The sequence below is a fragment of the Passer montanus genome, unplaced genomic scaffold (genome assembly GCF_014805655.1).
Source record: "Passer montanus isolate IOZ18808 unplaced genomic scaffold, ASM1480565v1 scaffold55, whole genome shotgun sequence".
Taxonomy (NCBI): Eukaryota; Metazoa; Chordata; class Aves; order Passeriformes; family Passeridae; genus Passer; species Passer montanus.
Genome location: NW_024370485.1, coordinates 3337244 through 3356759, shown reverse-complemented (window position 1 = coordinate 3356759; position 19516 = coordinate 3337244). Strand labels below are relative to the sequence as shown.

At 49.5% G+C, this 19516-nt stretch overlaps 1 protein-coding gene across 3 annotated transcripts in view; it reads left to right on the top strand.

The window, feature by feature from the left end:
- The window catches only part of TOM1 (target of myb1 membrane trafficking protein), a 23851-nt gene extending 4335 nt beyond the window's left edge, over positions 1-19516 (top strand). Inside the window, exons 2-16 of one of the 3 annotated variants that reach the window (XM_039725452.1) lie at positions 3242-3326; positions 5081-5159; positions 5325-5474; positions 5587-5721; positions 5963-6109; positions 7053-7169; positions 7610-7743; positions 8380-8413; positions 8948-9056; positions 10056-10176; positions 12505-12580; positions 12982-13044; positions 14730-14789; positions 15130-15166; positions 15272-19516. In XM_039725452.1, coding sequence (XP_039581386.1) covers positions 3242-3326; positions 5081-5159; positions 5325-5474; positions 5587-5721; positions 5963-6109; positions 7053-7169; positions 7610-7743; positions 8380-8413; positions 8948-9056; positions 10056-10176; positions 12505-12580; positions 12982-13044; positions 14730-14789; positions 15130-15166; positions 15272-15420 — 1496 coding nt within the window. In that variant the 3' untranslated portion in view covers positions 15421-19516. The remainder of the gene's footprint in view (positions 1-3241; positions 3327-5080; positions 5160-5324; positions 5475-5586; positions 5722-5962; positions 6110-7052; positions 7170-7609; positions 7744-8379; positions 8414-8947; positions 9057-10055; positions 10177-12504; positions 12581-12981; positions 13045-14729; positions 14790-15129; positions 15167-15271) is intronic. The other 2 variants (XM_039725454.1, XM_039725453.1) reach the window with 2 other exon arrangements.

Here is a 19516-nt window from a genome sequence, read left to right as displayed (position 1 = left end):
AGCAGACTGGAATCAAGAAACCCCAATGCTGTCACACCCGGGGAGCTGGACTGGCAGCCAAAGCAATGTGGCTTTGGAGCAGCCCCATGAAGGGCCTCCTGTACATTCAGCAGCTGGTTGGTTTGGGGCTTGGAGGGGGATGGCATTCGCAGGCTCACGATAACCTCTGCCAGGGGAATTCTCTGCTGCAGGTCAGGCTCAGCTGGTAACACACACAAGTAGATGCTGCCTGATGACACCAGGCAGAGTGCTGGGCGTGTGGCAGTGCCCTGCCTCCTGTGCTCACTCTTTTTAGGGACTTGTCGCTGTCCCCAGCCATCCTGGGCTCAGATTTCCTGCAGAGCAGACAGCTCATGTGCTAATTACAGCTCATGAAATGGGGCCAGCCACCCTGATCCTTCATGTGACTAATTAGACTTTGTTTCCTCCCCTTCTGCAGGCTTTACAGAAGGGCAAAGTTCAGGATTTTGGAGAAAATTCCATATCTGACTAGGTTGGACAGTCTCTTACAGCTTGGAAGAGAGCAAGGAGGATTAGAAGGGCATTAGCTCCAGCTTTCCCAATGCCAGCTAGGCCAGGTCTTAATTTTTACTGGGTAAATTCAAGCCTTTTGTCCTTGGAATTGCCTCAGGGTCACATTATGTTTTCCATTTGCTCTAATACTGCTCTTCCAGCTTTGCATTTTGTGTCCCTATGTTGTGTTTATGGCAGGTTTGCTGCTTTCCTGCAGCTCTCTCTTAATGAATGTATGAACTAGGGTTATGGTAGCAGGATGGCCACAGTATTGTGGGGTAACAGGGGCAGGGTGTGTCACTTCTGAGGAAGCCCAGTTTTCCCCTAAATGGCCAGGCAGGTGAAGGAGCACGCATGGTTTATTTACATTCCTTTCTGAAAAGCAAACCTGCTGCTTGACCTTGGCAGGATTGGTGCATTTGGAGGTAAAGGGTGGTGGGGAGGAGGTTATAGCATGCCACCAATCATTGGGAAGTGAGGAAAGGGTGTTTGCAGATTCAATTCATGTTTGTGTACAATGCGAAGGAAGGTTGGGGAGATTTGAACAGCAAGGATTGATGGTTAAATGCAGGTTTTATTTTGTCCTTTGTTTCTTCTGTAGCTCAGAGCTTCCAAGCAGGCTCAGCCCTGTTCCCAAGTTGTGGGTTTTTCCTTCTATGTGCAGTGAGAAGAGTGGATGTAGACTTCACCTTCCTGTATAGTGGATTTCTGTGATTCACTGCCAGTGGCAGCAAACAGTGCAGGGAAATTTCTGGCTCATTTAAACCGTGATGTGTCATGAGCAGGGGGATCCCAGAGAAGAGTGCAAGTGAGGGGGGCTTTGTGACCACGTGAGCCAAACCCATCAGACTGAGCTGAGCTGCAGCCTGCCTGCCAGCAAGGCTGGTGTCCCAGGGCAGGAGGAAGCCTGGAGCTCTGACATTGTACTGAGCCTGATCCCAAAGGAGCCCCAGTGGAAAACATTTTCCCTCATGTGTTACCACAGTTTCCCCATTGACTGGTACATGCCCTGGTGCACCAGACATGCCTATTGCCCTGGATGTATTCTCCACCACATCACCAATGCAATCAGTGCAATCCTTCCTCCTGTGCCTCACTGAGGAAGCTTGGATCTGCCAGAGATCAGGATCCCTATGTAAAGTTAATACTCAAAGTGACAAAAGCTTACCTGAATCAAGGAGCCTTAAGGTTACTCCAGTAACAGCCAGACCTTTAGAAAGGTGGAAGAGCATCAAGAACAGTCTGCCACTCTCCTTCCCTGTCTGCCCTCTTCCATCTGGCTGTGGCCACGATGTCATCAGCATAATCACTGTGTAATCAATGCATTCTGTAGCCAACAGAAAAGGTGGTGGCTGGATTGTGATAAGATGCAGATAGTTTCACACTGTGGTGTGCAATCTGTGGGAGGGACACGTGTATAAGAGGCTGCATTGTACAGTGGTGTGAATAGCTCTGTGCCTGACCCTAAACAGGACATGATGGATGTGCTTACCCAGGCAGGAGTTAAAAAATCTTCTTCCTGTGTTACAGCCTTATCTCATTACTCTGTGAATGGGCATTTAATTTCATTCCTACACAGGGATCATTAGCTTCTGGGTCAACAGCAGAAAAAGGCAGCTCTGCAGAGGAAGGACCTCTCAAAAGGGGTAGAGGACTCACAGCAGCAAGGGAGAGCTGCAGATTTTGCAGGGACAGCAGTTATGAAAATGCAGGCATTTCTGTAAGTACTTTGCTGGGACTGAGCTCTCCTGAAGAGCACCTGGTAAGTGCTGAACAGGTCTGGCCAGTTTTATTTCTCTTACCCCAGTGCTAAGTCAAGTGTTTTGTAGGATGAGAGAGCTGGAAAGGATGGTTCTTGTCCTCTGCTTGCCATTTGCTGTGTCTGTGTTTCTCTGTGGTCTTGGGAGTGCCTGGGTCCCTCTGGCCCCGCTGGTCATTCCCTACTGGTGGTGTCCCTGAAGGCATCAGTCAGTGGCATGGCTTGAACTGAGACATGGATGATTATAGGGTGGAGACACTGGTGCTCCCAGTAATAGCTGCTCATTTCCCAAATCTCTGCCTTGAATAAATAACATCAAGGCTGACTGAGGAATTCCTGATTAAAGGGGAGACAATCAAAGCTGGAACAATATTGCTTCGGCTTCAGCCTGCAGTTTGCTTCTGCCCACACTCCCTAGAGGCCAGAAGTTCAGGGGAGAGGTGTAAATGTTAAACAAGAGAATCCCTGCTTTGGTTTTCTATGTTTGCTTGTTTGTTTTTATAGAGCTGGTGTACAAAAAAAGGGGGGGGCTGATTCTTTTGTCTCCTTATATGGTACAAACCAAGAATTGGAGCTATTGGCATTAGATCCATATTAGTGTGAGCAGGCCGAACTCACGGTTTCTGGCCTTGAATAACAAAGCAAATAAGCCCCCTTTTCCTTAGCTGAGGAACTGAAGTCATGCTGAGCCCCTTCCCTTCACGTGCAGGACACCAGAGATCACAGAGTGTGTTTGTGTGTCAGTAGCATTGGTGGCACGGGTGAAGCTGGGCACCCTCCATCCCAGCAGCGTGCTCTGCCATGGTGACACCTAGTGGGGAGCACCTGGTGACCCAGAATTTGCACATGGATTTGTCTCCTTACATGTTGTAGTGGCAGCCAGGGAGAAGCAGGCTGGGGTCTGGGTTCTTGTGAGAGCTTGACTTAAGAGTGCCAGGGCTGCTCTTAACCTTGGTTTCTGTTTTCCAGAGAGAGCTACTGATGGGTCTCTGCGGAGTGAGGACTGGGCTCTCAACATGGAGATCTGTGACATCATTAATGAGACTGAAGAAGGGTAAGGGAGCTGGCAAGGGCCCATATCCAGCAGCAGGTCCCTGCATTCCCTGTAACACCACATCCCTAGGCTGCAGTGCTAGCATGCACTGGTGGTGGTAAAAAGCTAGGGTTCCCAGCAATCCCTGAGACAAGACTCTGCTAGGAGACCTAGAGACATAGCAAAGCTGTCATGGCATTTATTAGATGCTTCTCTATAATCTTGGTGAGCGCTAGAAGCCATTCAAGGAGGCCTTCAGGGTCCCCAGATAACCCTCTGCTCAAGCCAGGCTGCTTCCCATCTCCAGAAGGCATATTTGCATTTCTTCCACTTTGATTTATTCCCCCTTCCTACCCTTCTCTTTCTCTCCTCTGGGAGTGTAGAAATCTAAAGGCTGGTGACTGAGAAGAGGGGAAAATCTCAGGCTGCTATTCAGTCCTCTCACTGTGCCAGTCTTTCTTGGGTTTCTTCTCAGGTATTTTCATGTACAGTCACTCAAAAACACACAGAGTGGGTGGGGGAGCTCTTGTCTCCCTCTCCCTACAGGGACATGTTCATCAACCTGCCAGACTTGTTAACTCAGGAGCTGGGGATTTGCCAGTGAATTCAAGGGAGAATGCTCCTTCTTACAGTGGAGATGTCAAGAGCAGCATGTAAAAAGGTGTTACATGGAATAAAACATGTAGTATGTTTCACTCCTGCTGTCCTACCCCACAGTGATGTTGACAGAGGATTAGCAAGCCCAGATTTCAGCTTCACAGTTGTATAGAAACAAAGTCAAACACCTCTACTTACAGATCTGTCACCAGTCCTTTTCCACTATCCCCACAGTGCAAATACACCTGTCTCTGCCCACAGTTCTCAGACCTGAGCTATGGCCACTTCTTTCAGGTCTGGGCACCTGATAACACAGCTGGACAGGCTCTCCCATTGCCCTGCAATGCCCATCCATTGGCACCATGCTGCCCCACAGGCCAATAGGCTTCTGCCCTCCTCACTGCCTCAGTGCCTCCACCCCACTTTTCTCCTCCTGCACCGCTGCTCTTCCAGCTCAGCTTCTCTTCCTGTGCTCTGCATCTGCATCATCTGTGCCCTCTTAAGACCACAGTGGTCTGAGACCATGGTGTTTCTCCCCTCTGAGAATGGTTAATGAGGCCCTGCTGTGCTGTTGCTCTCTTACCCACCTGCCCCATACAAGCAAGATTTTGCCAGTGTGTCTCCCCTGCAGCTTTTGAGCCTCCTTCTCTCCGGGGAAATGCTAAACAGCTCCTCTTTGAGTAACACACTAATTGCTGCAGCTTGGTCTCTCCTTCCTGTTTCTAACCCATGCCAAGCTTTTCTGTGATCTCCTCCTATTCAGTCTCTCTGCCATGGGATCTTGCTCTACCCCCAGGAGTGTGTTTCTAGCATTGTTTTTACTCTGTTCTCTGTTGTGTCCTGAACAGCTTGAGCTGTTGCAGACATCAGCACAGAGGCCTCTAATTTCATTAACAGCACTCAGGGACATGGGTTAATGGTGGACTTTGCGGTGTTAGGTTTATGGCTGGACTCAATGACCCTAAAAGGTGTTTTCCAACCTAAATGGTTCTATGATCAGCCAACCCCACTCCTCTTGCAGAACCACAAGCAAAAACTGCTTAACCAGTCACTGCTTCAAGCCATCCTGAAAACATGGTGGGAGGGACACCTGCTGACTATGAGGCATCCAGAACCTGTGGCTGTTTTGCTTTGCCTCAGCCTTCTGCTAATCTTTCTTCATCTCATCTCTCCTTCAGGCCCAAAGATGCATTCCGAGCCATTAAGAAGAGAATTGTAGGGAATAAGAACTTCCATGAAGTTATGCTGGCTTTGACGGTGAGCAGTCAGGGCTCTTTCTCTGTTCTGTGAAATCCTGCTATGAAGCTGAGTGCTGAACACAAGTTTTAGCACACATGCTGAACAGACACATGTACCTAAAGCCAACAAGGCTAACACATGAGGGCAGAGACGGCTACAGCTAATGCTTTATTGCCTTTGAAGGTTCTGGAGACCTGCGTCAAGAACTGCGGCCATCGCTTCCACGTCCTTGTGTCCAGCCAGGACTTTGTAGAAGGTGTCCTGGTGAGAACAATCCTGCCAAAGAATAATCCACCTGCCATAGTGCATGACAAGGTGCTGACCCTCATCCAGGTGAGCCAAGCAGTGTGAGCATCTGCACCAGTGCAGAGAGTGTGTGTCTTTAGGTGTTTGTACAGAAGGCTGCTGTATGTGGTGACGGGCTGTACTGTCTCCTTCTCCCCAGTCCTGGGCAGACGCCTTCCGCAGCTCTCCAGACTTGACTGGTGTCGTTGCTGTCTATGAAGACCTGAGACGGAAGGGTTTGGAGTTCCCCATGACTGACCTGGACATGCTGTCACCTATCCACACACCACAGAGGGTATGGGAGCATTGCTGAAGAGAAGAATGTTGGGCAGCTGTCATTCTGGAATAATGAGGGGATTTCCAGAACTCTGTCTTGAATTTAGAGGATTTTTGGGTGGTGAGAAGCTCCAGGACAGCCAAGAGCTGTTGGAACCAGATGGGGAGCTGCCATCAGTATTTCTCCTCTAGTTGCACTGCCCTGTCAAGTGTGTGTGTCTAACATCTCCTTCTCTCTGTCACTTTCCCCACCTTTGTAGACTGTGTATAACTCCAACTCTCAATCTGGACAGAACTCACCTGCAGTCAACTCCCCTCAGCAGATGGAGTCCATCCTCCACCCTGTCACCCTGCCCCCCGGGAGGGGCACATCCAGCGACGCGCCCATCACACCCACACCAGAGCAGGTGAGTTGGACACCAGTCCCAGGATGTTGCTTACTCTTCCTCTGTTTGAAGCTGTTTCACAAACACTGTTCTGGCACTGCAGTACTGGTCCTGCCCCAGCCTCTGTCTTCTAGGAGCTGTCCTCTAAAGCACAGTCCTTCAAGAGCTCCCCAGAGCTCCATTGTGGTCACAGTGATGAACTGGGATACAGCAACCATAGACTGGTTATGCTTCCCTAAAACAGGGCTGCTTGCAGGTAGAGGGAAGTGGGGTGCTGAGACATGATGTGTCTCCTTACCATCTTTGTTTATCTTGCCTCACTGCTTACTTTATATTAATCAACCCTGTCTGTCTATGTGGTTTCCAAAGGCTAGGGCTTCCTCACTTATTTCCCCATTCTTTTTTCTCCTTCCTCACCCTTACTTCATACGACACCATGTTCAGCACCAAACCCCTAGCTGTCAGTGTTTTGCATTCCCTTGCAGAACAGAAGTAGAAACTGTTCTAAAGAGGCTCATTAACAGCTTGTAAACCAGAGGACTAAATCTTCAACTGCACACATAGTTGAGGCTCTTCTATTGAATGGGAATTAATTGTTTTTCCCTCTCTTACACCACTTTGGAAATTAAACAATTTAAATGGCTACCACATGGGAGCTGTTAGCTGAGGAGAGATTTGAATCATACCAGCAGCCTGTGCTGGCTATTAAAAATCAAGGCAAGACTAGCAGCTGAGATTCCAGGTGAGGGCCTGGCATCTGCTACCAGCAAATGAATTTGATGGTAAGTCATGGAGGGGTTTCCTGCTGGGAGCTCCTGAGAGCTAAAATGAGTGGTGACAAATGAACTCCCTGGTGGCTGTGAACAGGCAGGCACACATGGTGCCATTCCCTGCCATTCAGAGCTCCCTCAGCTATGTCCCCAGCCTCCCCTGGCAGAGCTGTCACTTCTCTTTGCTCTTGCAGATCGGGAAGCTGCGCAGTGAGCTGGAAGTGGTGAATGGGAACACAAAGGTGATGTCGGAGATGTTGACGGAGCTGGTGCCATCCCAGGCCGAGCCTTCTGACCTGGAGCTGCTGCAAGTAAGGAACACCGGGCAGGGTGGAGGGCTGGCACATGCAGCACAATTTAGCAATGACTTGATGCACTGAGGCCCAATGCATGCCAGGTGTGGGGAACGACTGGACAGTTTAGTGTGAGGCTTATCAGGGAGTGAAGGGATAAGGGAGACACAAGGAAGGTAGAGTTTCAATGGTGGATGAAAATCACATTGCCAAAGCTGGAATTATCTCACAAGGGAACTTGTAGTCCCCAAGGGCCTTTTTTCTGGGTGATGTGTTACACAAAAAGCATACAATTATTCCATGTAAAGCTCAGACTCAATTTAACTCTCACACCAATATTTGTTGCCCATCAATAGTTCCTGATAGATCCCAGTAGCCTCTGGATTCTCTGTTCCAGTCAGAATTCCAAATTTGTGAGTGTGATCTTAGTGGGTGGTGACTTGCCCTGCTTTGAACAGGAGCTGAATCGGACATGCAGAGCCATGCAGCAGCGAGTCCTGGAGCTGATTCCCCGTGTCCTCCATGAGCAACTCACCGAGGAGCTGCTCCTCATCAATGACAACCTCAATAACGTGTTTCTGCGCCATGAAAGGTACCTCTCTCCTCCCTTCTCTTCCCTGCTCTCCCACGAGACTTTGCTGCCCTTGAATGCTGCCTATCCCACCCTTTTGATCTGCCCAAGAGTATAATACTCAAGAGGTATCAGTCTGTATCATCCATCTTTGAGAACAAAGCCAAATGTTCTCATTTTTTTCTGACTTATTCCTGTCCCTTCAAAGCTGCTGTGTAAGTTCCTGATGGGGTATAAAGATGTCCCTGTCGCATAACCCAAAAGAAGGAGGCACCTGCATGGAAAGAGCTGGTTTTCTAGCTCTGAGACAGATGGGGACAGAAAGAAATTGCCCAGATGGGATCGGCATTGCTTTTTTTTCCTTCCATTTCAACAAACGCATCTTGGCTAGTTCATCCCCAGATGAACTGTAAGGAGAGCTGCTGGTTACGAGTAACTGTGGAAGATCCTAAGAAGCTTTCTCACACCACCCATCAGGAGATATCAATTCTATGGGTCTTACTAGGGTATCTTGAGGGGAAATTGGGCCCTGAGCCATAGTTCCCCTTTCCTGGTGGGTAGGAAAGGGCAGACCGTGCCTAGTCTTACAAAAAATCTCTTGGGCTGTGGGTGAATGAGCCCACACTACTGAAATGCATCCTGTCACCTTTCCTGCAGGTTCGAGCGACTTCGGACAGGACAGCCTGTTAAGGTAACTCAGAGCAACTGCCTCTCTGTGCAGCTTGGTTTGCATCCTGCAGGTCCAGCAGCGCCCTGCTAACTTGGAGGGAGGTTCAGTGTGCCCCACATAGAAATGGTGGGCTTTGCTATCCCAGCCAAGCTGCACCAGAGCACCTGGTACATGGGACACCCCATTTCCCACTGCAAACCTCTCCTGCCCTGCCCAAAGAGCAAGAGCAGAGCAGCAGCAGTTATGGTTATTGAATAGTGAGATTCCAATTCCCATATGAGCCTACTTTGAGCACTACCCTGTCCTCTGGACCAGTACTCACCCTACTTACTGTCATGCAGCAGAGCTGGGAGGCTGGCTACCCAGGCATATGCTGCCCTGGGACACTATTTCCAGCCAGTTCTGTGATCACTGTCCCTCCTCTCCCTCTTCACAGCTGATATCTTTCAATGGGTGGAGAACGGCTTTCCTCTCCAGTATCAATGAGCTAACATTGTAGGGTCAAGGTATAAGCTTCAGAAACTCCCCACCATCTTCTTTTTTCTTCTTCCAAAGGCACCAAATGAGGCAGAGAACAGCTTGATTGACCTGGGACCCAATACTCCTTCAGCACTGAAACAGCCTGAAGTCACCAGCAACCTTTCCTCTCAGCTGGCTGGAATGAGTGTGTTGCTATGTGGTTTTCCCCTCAGTCTTTCTCCTGGGCTGCTTTGAAAATCCTTCCCCTCCCTTGAACCATCTCCCAAAATTATTTAGTCAGATTCCTAGAGTAACCTAGAGAAATGCCAAAATGTCAACTAAATGCCAAATGTCAACTAAAAAACTCATGAAGAAACTTGCCCTAAGGCACTCAAGCATATGTCTTGGCATCCTCACCTCACATTGTGCAGGAGGTAGCCATGACTTAAGAATGACCTCAGCATTAGTCTGTGGTTAAGGATCTGGCTTTCCAGCAGGACTGGGGATAAAGTTGCTCCCTCTGCAATACCTGGCAGTGTTGCCTACTTGCCTTTCTTGCTGTGTGGTGTCAGGCTCACCACTGAGGTCTGGGAGAAGCAGAGCAGCTGAAGCTATGCTGCAAAGGTAGCCATGAGCATCTTGGGCCCAGGACTCAGGATTTGACAGATTGTTTACTCAAAACCCTGAGGGGTCCTGGGAGTTCTTCAAGACATACCAACAGCCTACATAGCACTGCTTGGACGCAGCTGCAGAAAACTGGCACCAGACTGTTTTTACAGACAACACAGTTGAGATATTTTTCAAGTCAAGTGTTTTTTGGATGATGCCTGAGTCATGAAAATCCACTCACCTGTCTCAGAGGCACTTGCCCAGAAGCACAGGTTATTTTCTTCTAGGGGTTATGGAGCAATTCCCTCCAGAGTTGTCTAACATGGTCAGGAACATCTAGCCTTCAGCATCAGTAAATTGATGCTGCTGCTTCTGTCTGAAACTGAGCCAAAAATATCCACTGAGTGGGCAAAGAATCAGCTTCTGATACCTCACCCACGACTGCATACATGTACAGACTGTGCTGCAGCTGGAGGAGTGGGCTGAGAGTAGTATAGCCTGTTCTGATGACAGTTTTCCATCCAGCACTCTCCAAGCCCACAGTCCTCCAGTTACTGTTCTGTGCTGCCTGCTCATCCTGCTCTCTCTCCCACAGACCTGGGCTCAAGCAGTGTAAGTGCAGGGCTGCACTCCCTTGACACTTCTGGCAAGCTGGAAGAAGACTTTGACATGTTTGCCCTGACCCGTGGCAGCTCGCTGGCTGAGCAGCGCAAAGGGTGAGTGGAGCAGCTCACTCTGTCCTGTCCTGCCTTCTTGCGAAGGAAGAGGGCTCAGGGAAATTTGAGCCACACCCCAACCAGCAGCAGTTCCTGGGAGACAGCAGGATGAAACAGAAATGCACTCTTCCATGCACACTGTTTGTAGGATGAGCTCTGTGCTCCCAGTCCATTTTCCTGCTGCCATCATCTCCCCTTCATGGCATCCATGGGTATGGGGAGAAGGAATTGGTCTCCTGCATATCCTGGGAGATTCAGTGTGTGGGGATGAGGGTGTGAAGTGGGACTGGCTCAGTTTTCCTGTCTGCCTCTGAACTCATATGTCCTGTCTGGGATGATGTTGAATTTGGGAATTGCTAAGTACTGATTCAGCCTGACAGACAGAGTATTGAGCTAGAGTGCAGGAAGAGTGCAGTCAGTTGTGGCTTGCAAGAGGGCATTGTTCTGTGCCTCAGCTTCCCTGTTGGCAAGTGGGACCGATGTCTCTTCCTCCATGGTGAGTTTGAGACCTCCTGATGTAAAGGACTAAGAGCTGGGTCTCCACGGTACTGGCTGAACTGAAGAGGCCTTCTCCACTGCAGAGTGGATTCCTGAATCCTTGTTCTGGAGGAGCTGGCAAGGCCTGTGCTGATCAGATCCCCTGGGTTTAGAGATTGTGGCTGATCTCACACTGCTTTGCCTGGCAGAGCCATTCACTGCTCTCCACAGAGTACCAAGCAGTAGAGCCCACGGGCCCATCACTGCCTCCAGCCCTCCAAGGCCTGTGCTCCTGTACTCCTGCAGCCACTGGAGTGCCTTGTTCTGCAGTTGGCCAGTAGCAAGTTAAGGTCTCTTATATGTGTCAAGTTAAGGTCTCCTAATGATGTCTCCTTTCATTCCTCTGCTTCTGGTAAATGTGGGGAAACCCGTGGCCTACACATGACTTCATGTGTTTTGTCCCTGGATTTCCCCACTGCTTTTACTGTGGGTTGTGCTGCCTGAGGACAGAGGCAGTCCAGCATAAAAACAGTTGTATCAACAGCACACAATCTGGGGCTGAAACCAGAGCCACTGCTATGTGCTCAGTGCTGGAGTTGTGGACAGAGGTGGAATTGTATCCTCTCTGCTGTAGCAGTCCTTAACAGGCTGAGGCTTATGATCTCTGCACAAGTAACAAGACATCTTCTATTTATTCCTCACTGCCCTTCATCTGCCTGCACTTGCGCTCTTGCCAGGTAACCTCTAGTGGCTCAGGCTTCACATTTCACCGAGAGCCCCTGCTCTGTGTCTCACTCCACTTGAACAGACCCATTGCTCTGCAGCTCCCGAACAGGACGTGCTGGCAGAGCCTCTGGGGTTTGTTTTTGACCCCCCATGCTTCATGTGTGTCTCGGTGAGGCAGTGCTTAAGGCACTTCAAGCCTTTCCTGCCATTCTTCCTCATCAGTGGCATGATAGCAGCGCTGTACTTCATCCTGGATGCCATTGTCCACAGCGGCCCCTTCACTGATGAGCACTTCTTTGAGAAGTTTGAGCGGCGGTGGCCCAAGCCCCTGGCCCCCAACAAAAACAGCTCCACTTGATGGTCTGCTGGATCTGTGGGATTGGGCCTGGGAGCAGCTGGAGAGGAAACTTGTGGAGAGTTCCTGTGAAAGGCTTCATTTTCCTAGCATGGAGAGTTTTCCCCACTCGGCATGGATCAAATGGTGACGTGTGGCATTGTCACGTGCGGTAGCAGCCTAGAGGGGACACAGGCTTGGGATGAGGGAAATTATGGGTGAGACATGTCTGTGTGTGGAAAGAGGTTGCTGTAATGGTGCATTTGGAGACTAGGCTCTTCTGATCATCCAGTCTCACCTATGGCCAGCATAGGCCAGTGAGCCTCTAACACCCTCACTTCTCATGTGGTATTTAATTATGAGCTGTTTGTGTCTGTGAAGATACATGAGGGCCTGTTGTTCAAATCCTTTCTGAAATATCTGTAATATTCTGGTCAGCCTGTGTTAGTTTTTTCTCTTTATAGTCCGCCCCAAAGAAGGTGAGTGTTGTGGTTAATGCACCTAGCTCTGTAAGTCTGTGTCTTGGTTTTCATGTAACTCCTTGTCATCCTTCTGTCACTGTGCCAGGACCATCCTGTTGTATCCCACAATGTTCCAGTGAGTAGATTAGTCTGTTTTGTGGTGGGCTACACCTTTAATAAGGGCTCTGCACACCTTTCTAGAAGCTCTTGGTAGCAGAGTGACAAGGCATGAAAAGTTGTGCAGTCAGAAGAACTGAACATGTGTTTAAGAGTTCCTGCTCTTCACTCTCAGGCATCTCATCAGCCTGTTGTCTCTCTTTCTGCTTACAGGGTTAAGTATGAAGACCCCCAAGCCACCAAAGGCCTTGCTGGTGCCCTGGATGCCCGGCAGCAGAACACAGGAGCGGTAAGTGGCCACAGCTTTTCCTGCATCACTAGGAATGGGAGTAACCTCCTGGCTCACCAAGGAAGTAAGGGTGCTGTCTGTTGGGAAAAAGTCAAGTGATGATAACTCCCAGTTTCCACCAATGTGCATTTCCTAGCTGGGCTGCATACCTCATTCTTAAAGCCCTGAGGTGAGGAGCTGTAAAAAGTCTGGTTTGATTGCTAGTTGAAGGATGTCCCTCCCCAGGGAAACTTCCACCTGGAAATGTATGTTTTATTCCTCTTCAGCAAATTTCCAAGTCCAGTCACCTTCTCTCTGCAATCAGAGAAGGGGGCCACCAGTATTAGTACATTCTTTCCTTCACCTTAACCCCGCTGCCTCCCCTCTCCCTCACACTGCAATGCAGACTCTCTGTCATCCAGGGGGAGTCTGGTGCCTCTAGTGATGGAGCCCAGCTGACAAAGTGGATGATGCGTCAAGGAATGGTGAGATCTGAGGTCTTGGAGGGCCAGCAGGGAGGGAGGAGGCTGGGGCTGCTGAAACAGAAGTGACACTGCACAGCACATGAGGATGCACAGCAGACATCAGCAGATACTGCTAACTGAAACGGAGCAACCCTGGGCTGGGCCAGTAGTGAAGACTAGGCTTGGGAAGGAAGCAGGCAGTGTGCCAGTCCTTCCTCAAGTAAACATATGTGTAGGGAAAAATCCTCGTTGCTCTGAGGCTAAGAGAGCATGTGTCACTCTGAGCTAGAGGATGGCCTGTCTTGGGGTGGGTGTCTGAGGCAGAGGCAATAGCTGGTGGCATCATGAGGGCGGCTGCTACCATTCATTCTCCTTGCAGTCTCTCCTCCTTAACAGGAGGTGCCTTGTTTGAAGGAAAACACATTCTGACTTTAACCCTGTTGAAGGCCTCCTCCTGTAGCTGGTGACTGAGCTTTCAGGCATTTGAATTTGGTCTTTTGGCAGCAGGAATTCCTGCAATTACATTCCCTCAGGCACACAGAGGCTTTGACAGCTCCTGGGTCTGAAGCTTGTTAGCCTGTCTTCCTGTAATGGGCACAGCGCAGCCTGATGTCTGCTCTAGGAAGTTTCCCCACATGCTGTACAGTTGGCTTGAATGCACTTCTACCCCAAAGAGATCCTCTCTGGGCAGGCAGAGCCAGTTGGCTTTGAAACTTTCCTAATCTTGCACATCCTCTTCTGCTCCCATTCATCCATCTGCCAGCTGTGGTAGCTATCTGTGCTTGCTCCCTGGTTTGAGGAAATCTGCCTGTCTTTGGTTACAAGGTGTTGCTCTTTTTCTTGGTCTTGGTGTTTTCCTGAGGGCAAGGGAGCTATATATATTAGAAAACTAATAAATAAGTTCCCACAAATACTCTCTCATTCTTCTGCTTGGAGAGCCTCTAGCAAGGGCTGCTTCTTGCTCAGCTTTGTTCAGGAGCTCATGACTGGAGAAAAGGATCTGGGGTTTTGAATCAGACTTTGTTTCTTTCAAGGTTACCTCTGTCCACTAGGAATATGTCCCTTTGCTGTTTAAATTGACCAGGGCCATGAATTCTTCTGAACTAGCCTTATCCCTACTGGAAGTAAAATTTAATTGTAGATGACTTCCTCTTTGATGGGTCTGTTTCAGTAGTTTGTTGTGATATCAAATCCTGCTGTGCTCCATGATCATATCAGGGAATCAGTTCTTGGCAGGTATCTTTGCCCCTTTCTGTGCTGTCAGACCTGGCACCTCCAATATCTCCAGCACTGCAGACTTTGACATCAGACTGGTTTGTAGGGGGAGAATGTGTAGAGAAATGCATGTCTCTTGTTCTCTGCCTGCCTACACAAGCAGACAACTTCCACCTAGTGGGTCCTCACCAAAAAGCAAAGTCTGGTCCCGTCCTAATAACCCAAAGCCAACCACCAAACCACAGATGCTTTTAATGGCATGTATCCTGGAAACTGTGTGTCTGGGCATGGATGGGACAGAGGAAGCAGGTAAGCAATGGCACTGATAGCTGGGGGAGCTTTGCAGTGGCACCAGCTGGATTTGGCTGGGCCTGAGCTGACTGAACAGAGCGAGAGGATGAGCTTCTGGGCTGGGCTTTCTTTTTGCATAGTGGATTTACTGGAACATCCTCTGTTTTCTTGGCCTCATTGCCCTTTTTCTTCTGTCCCAGGTACCAGTTCCTCAAGCCAATTTCATGGAAGACATAGAAAAGTGGCTCTCCACTGACGTGGTAAGTGAGGGGCTGCCTTCTTGGAGCCAGCAGTCCTGCTGGAGTTGTCTGTGGGGCTGGACTTCAGGCAGTGTATAACAGCACTGGCATTGCTGAATGTGTGGCACAGACTGCCAGGAGGGACCAGGGAAGGAAAAGCCAGGGATGCAGGCTTTGGGATGCCACAACAGTATCATCAGCCTTCTGGGAGCCATAGCTAATGAACTGAGGCTCAGGGCCCCTCCAACATGTCTGTACTGTGGAAGGGAGGGGAACACTGTCCTGTCTCTCCATGTGCAAAAAATCCCATCTGTGAGATACCTGCCTTCCTTCTAACCATGTCCTTCTCTTTCTTTGCTAGGGAGAATCAGAGGATCCAAAAGGTGTCACCAGTGAAGGTAAGATGTGGCAGCCAGCTCTTGTCTTTAACTGTTCCTGGCAGCACCTTGGCTCTTCCACAAACCTCCCTCTTTGCTAATGCTCTGCTCTTCTCTTGCCCTCAGAGTTTGACAAATTTCTGGAAGAGCGAGCGAAAGTTGCAGACCGCCTCCCCACTTTGTCCAGCTCCTCAGCAGGGACGTCTCTGTCCCCTCCTGCTGCCAGCCACCATCGGAAGCAAGCAAAGGAAGATGATGCTATGTTTGCCTTGTGAATGCTATGGACTGGTGTGCTGTGGAGCAAGAGGCTGTGTGTGCTGTTTTGCTTGCCTCCAACCAGGGGCCAGCAGAGGAAGGACTCTGTCCCCTTCCTCCATTCTCTTCCTGTTTTACCTTTGAGTTGGTTTTATTTTTAAGCTGCTTTCAGACTTCAGATAATCTTTGTTGTGTTTAGGGATATCATATAATAGACTTGTAAAGGGGGTTTCAAAGCTGCTAGAGCATGTGGGAGTTCAGTGGGCTTTTCTTTTTATGGTACAGTGTGGGCAAAGCAGAAGAAGCTCCGGAAGAAGCTCCCCCATCCTACTCTCCAGTGAGGTAGTTAGAGATCTTGCCCAAGAAGCAGGAGAGGCTGCAGTCTGCTGCTGAAATCATTCCTGCCTGCCTCTTTCCTCATCCCTCCCCTAGAATGTATCTCCAGCCCTCTGCCTGCCAGTGTTAGACTGGAAAGCACGGGGATGTGAAGCATTACTGGTGGCTGAGGAGGAACACTAATGGTAGAGGGACCCTGTTGCTCTAACCTCTCTTGCACAAGTGTTTGTGGTATGCAACACCTTCCCACTTACAAGCCCTTCTCTTCCTCTTCCTCACCTCCTTTTCCCCATCAGTTTATACAGAATCTTACCCACAGCCCAGATGTTTCCATTGCATGTCAGCCGGTTGTCCAAGCCCTTGGCAGCACACAGGACTGCGAGCGGTACCCCAGGCTGAAGGGGCTGTCTCCCACGGGATAGGATGTGCCTTCAGCAAACTATTTGCAATTAATTTAATTCTCCATTATCCTGCTTTTCTCCCAGTGTGATCCTACCTCCCTCTCTCACTTCCACTGATGCCTTCCACCACATTGTGCCGTGGTGTGGGGAGTCCCTCCGAGCCAGGCCAATGCTGCCGACTCCCTCGGGATGGCTGTGTGTGCCGGGGTCACAGAGTGTGTCCCCTGAAGCAGGAGGCCCTTCCATCAGCACTGTTACACCAGTGGGAACGTGCTTTGCTGCAGAAGCTTCTTCAGCTGGTGAGCACAGAGGGGAAGTGAGACATCAGTCATCTCATGCCAGTAGAACAGCCCTGCAGCAGGAGCTCCTCTGCACGTGGAGACAAAAACCCTTCAGAGCAAACCACACACACTGCCCACTTGTAAATGAAAGCCAGGGAGGAGGGTGCCAAGCTCAGGGCTCCTGCTCGTGGGATTTCTTGTTGAGCATGGGAGAGCTGTCTTTTTTTACTGCACATTAAAGGAGCAAAGGCTTGAGCCTCCCTTGAAAATACAGTGTGTACTGTCAGTGCTGGTGTGGGAGGATGCTGTGGGGAGAAGAAGGATGAAACCATGCAGCTACATTTGCTCTCAATGAAAAGGCAAGGGCACTGGTGCTGAGAGGAGAACAGCATGGGGGCTGAGGGTGCAGGGAGCCAAGGCAGGTGCTCTCTGCTTTTTACTACAGTCTTGTGGGGAGGTGATTACAGGCCATCTCAAAATAGCAGGAGGGTGAGCTACCTCCTCTCCTTTTCCTCTGTGTCTTGTGACCAGATCTGAATACCCACCTTGTAGCCCATAAGCCACTTATAAAGACATGCAAGAAATACAGTTGCTACTAAAGGACCCTCTGGTGTCCACAGGACATCCTCGGTTGTCCCTACACCATCTCTCCAGTGTCCAGCTGAGTGGGAGCTGTGGGAGGGATTCTTAAAAGGAAGCTGAAAATGAAAATGTCATCTGAAGAAAGGCAAAAGGGCTGAGCTTCCCCTGCTGGAGCATGTGCAGGAGAGGAAGCAAGAGCAGGGTCATGATGGAACACAGGCTGGTTTTGTAACTGTGGGGCCAGAAGGGCCTCCAGAACAAGCAAGGCCAGTTCCTGGCCTCGGGCTGCCTGCCTCAGCTGGGAAGGAAGGGCTCCTGGTGCCCCGTCAGCATTTGTGGATGGTACCAGCCTGTTCACGCTGGTGATGCTTTAACACTGCTTCATGCCTCAGCTGGCACTTAAAGTTCTCAGTGCCTCCAGCTCCCTCAGAGCACTGCCTGCAAATTGCCTGAAAGGAGAAACAAAGATATCCTGAGTGAATGAATATCCTGCGTGTGGGGAGTTCAAACTCCTCCTTACTGCCTCTGGGATGCCCTGAGCCCACCTGAGGATAAAGACCCATCTTCACCCCTCACTTATTTTTAATTCCCCAAGCAGCCAGCATGGGACCTGGCAAAGGCATGAGGGAGCTGTCCCCAAGGAAGGCTTGAGTGCGGCAGAAATGGGTTGCTGCTATTTTCGTCAAGGGACAAACAGATGGAAAGCATTTTTGGTGTCTGCCAAGTGAGGTCAGTTTGAATCGATGGCCAACAGGTGAAAATTCAGAGTGCTGCTTGTGGCTCCCAGGGTGAGCCTGTCCCCTCTTGACCGTGCAGCCAGCCATGGTCTCAGAGCTTTTCACTGAGATTTATCCAACAGTGACAAGGTAGCTCTTTTTCAAGTAACTGAAAAGATGAAGAAAGGGGATGAAGGCATGGAAAGATTCCAAATTAGTGCTGCCATACTTGTTATAGATTATACCAGTAATAGCTTGAATAATTTTGCAAAGTTTCTTTTGAGGAGGAACTTGGGGAAAAAAACCAAAAACCTGCTAGTTCTGCAAGGGTTCGTTTTAATTAGAGGCTGGGCACTTTGCATTGGCAAAAACTGCTTCATTATTGCAAAAAAAAGAAAAAAAATGACAGCACTGTAAGAAATTCTTTTAAATGCCGTTTCCTTTTTAAGTTTTCTGATGTTTAGAAAGAACAGCGCTGCTCGCTCTGACCACCAGATGGCTGTGGTCCCTCGCACATCCAGCCCGGCTCCCCGATTGCAGAGGACAGCCCTCCCTTGGCAGTGACCTGCTTAGAAGGCTCTGCCACATCCGGGGACAGAAGCAAACAAAGTTTTTCCGTAGTCTAGTATTATGCTGAACCATCAGCCCTGGGCAGCCCCGCACACGCATTCATCCACACGTTGTGACTGCACGGAGGACGGGAAGGGCTGCTTGTGCTCTGCCTGGGCATCCATTAATAACCTCACTGGGAACAGGATCCTGACCTGGACAGATATTTTGCATGACCCAGAACAGCTGTTGCTATGCCAGATGAAGAAAGACATAACTTCCTTGTACTGGGTCAGAGTTGCTCAACATCTCCAAAAACTAAAAATACCCTAAAAGTTAATGAGAATTTCCATGATGTTTGGGTAGTGTGATACTGGGCATGCCACCATCACATTCATACAGGCAAAAAGTTACATGTTTCTCTTTTACCAACCACTAACCTCCAAATAGTACATTAATTTTTCTTTAAAGGGTGGTAACAAAAATATGTCCTGATTTCCCACAGCAGTCTCACAAAGTCAGTACAGAAGTGTCCCAAGCCAATACACTGGGAAGGCTGTTCTCCATTCCACAGGACTTTCATGTTGCTTTGTCGTGTCAAAACTTCCCCAAAGCTTATTTTGAATAACAAAATTCTCCCTCCCTTCACAAAATGAGAACAAAGCCACTTCCCCTTCCTTTAGATTTTACTGTTGGTGCTGCTAAGGGTGGATGAGGACTATATAAACAAATGAGAGGAAAAGTAGGTGCTCCAGTGCTCAGGAGCGAGGGAATAGAGATGGCCATTGACAGGATCACTCCCCACGAGCACAAGTTTGCTGCGGTGCTGTCTCCAGCAGCCTTCCTGCAGGGCTGGACATTGGCCCTTGCCAGGTCTTGGATGGGGGGAGCAGGGGTTGCTACACTGTGCAACAGAGACTTTGGGGGCTCCGCGCCACCAAGGAGACTCCTGGGGGCTCCGAGCAGGGATTTTCTTGGGGGGATCAGGAATTCCCTCGCAGCACAGAAAAGCTGCATGTCCCTGTATCCAGGTGCTTGTTTTCCTGGTCAGTCTCTGCAGAAAAGCATGGATCAGGCACGAAGCAAACTTGACAGCAGGGTGAGGCAAGGACACGGCTTTCCTGCGGCTTACGGGGAGTCTCTCTCACCAGCACAGAGTGGTGGGAAAATCTGTGTTTAGAAAGGTTGCTGTGAGGCACTTCACTGGTATTTTTAGCTGCTTGACCAAAAAAAAAAAAAAAAAAAAAAAAA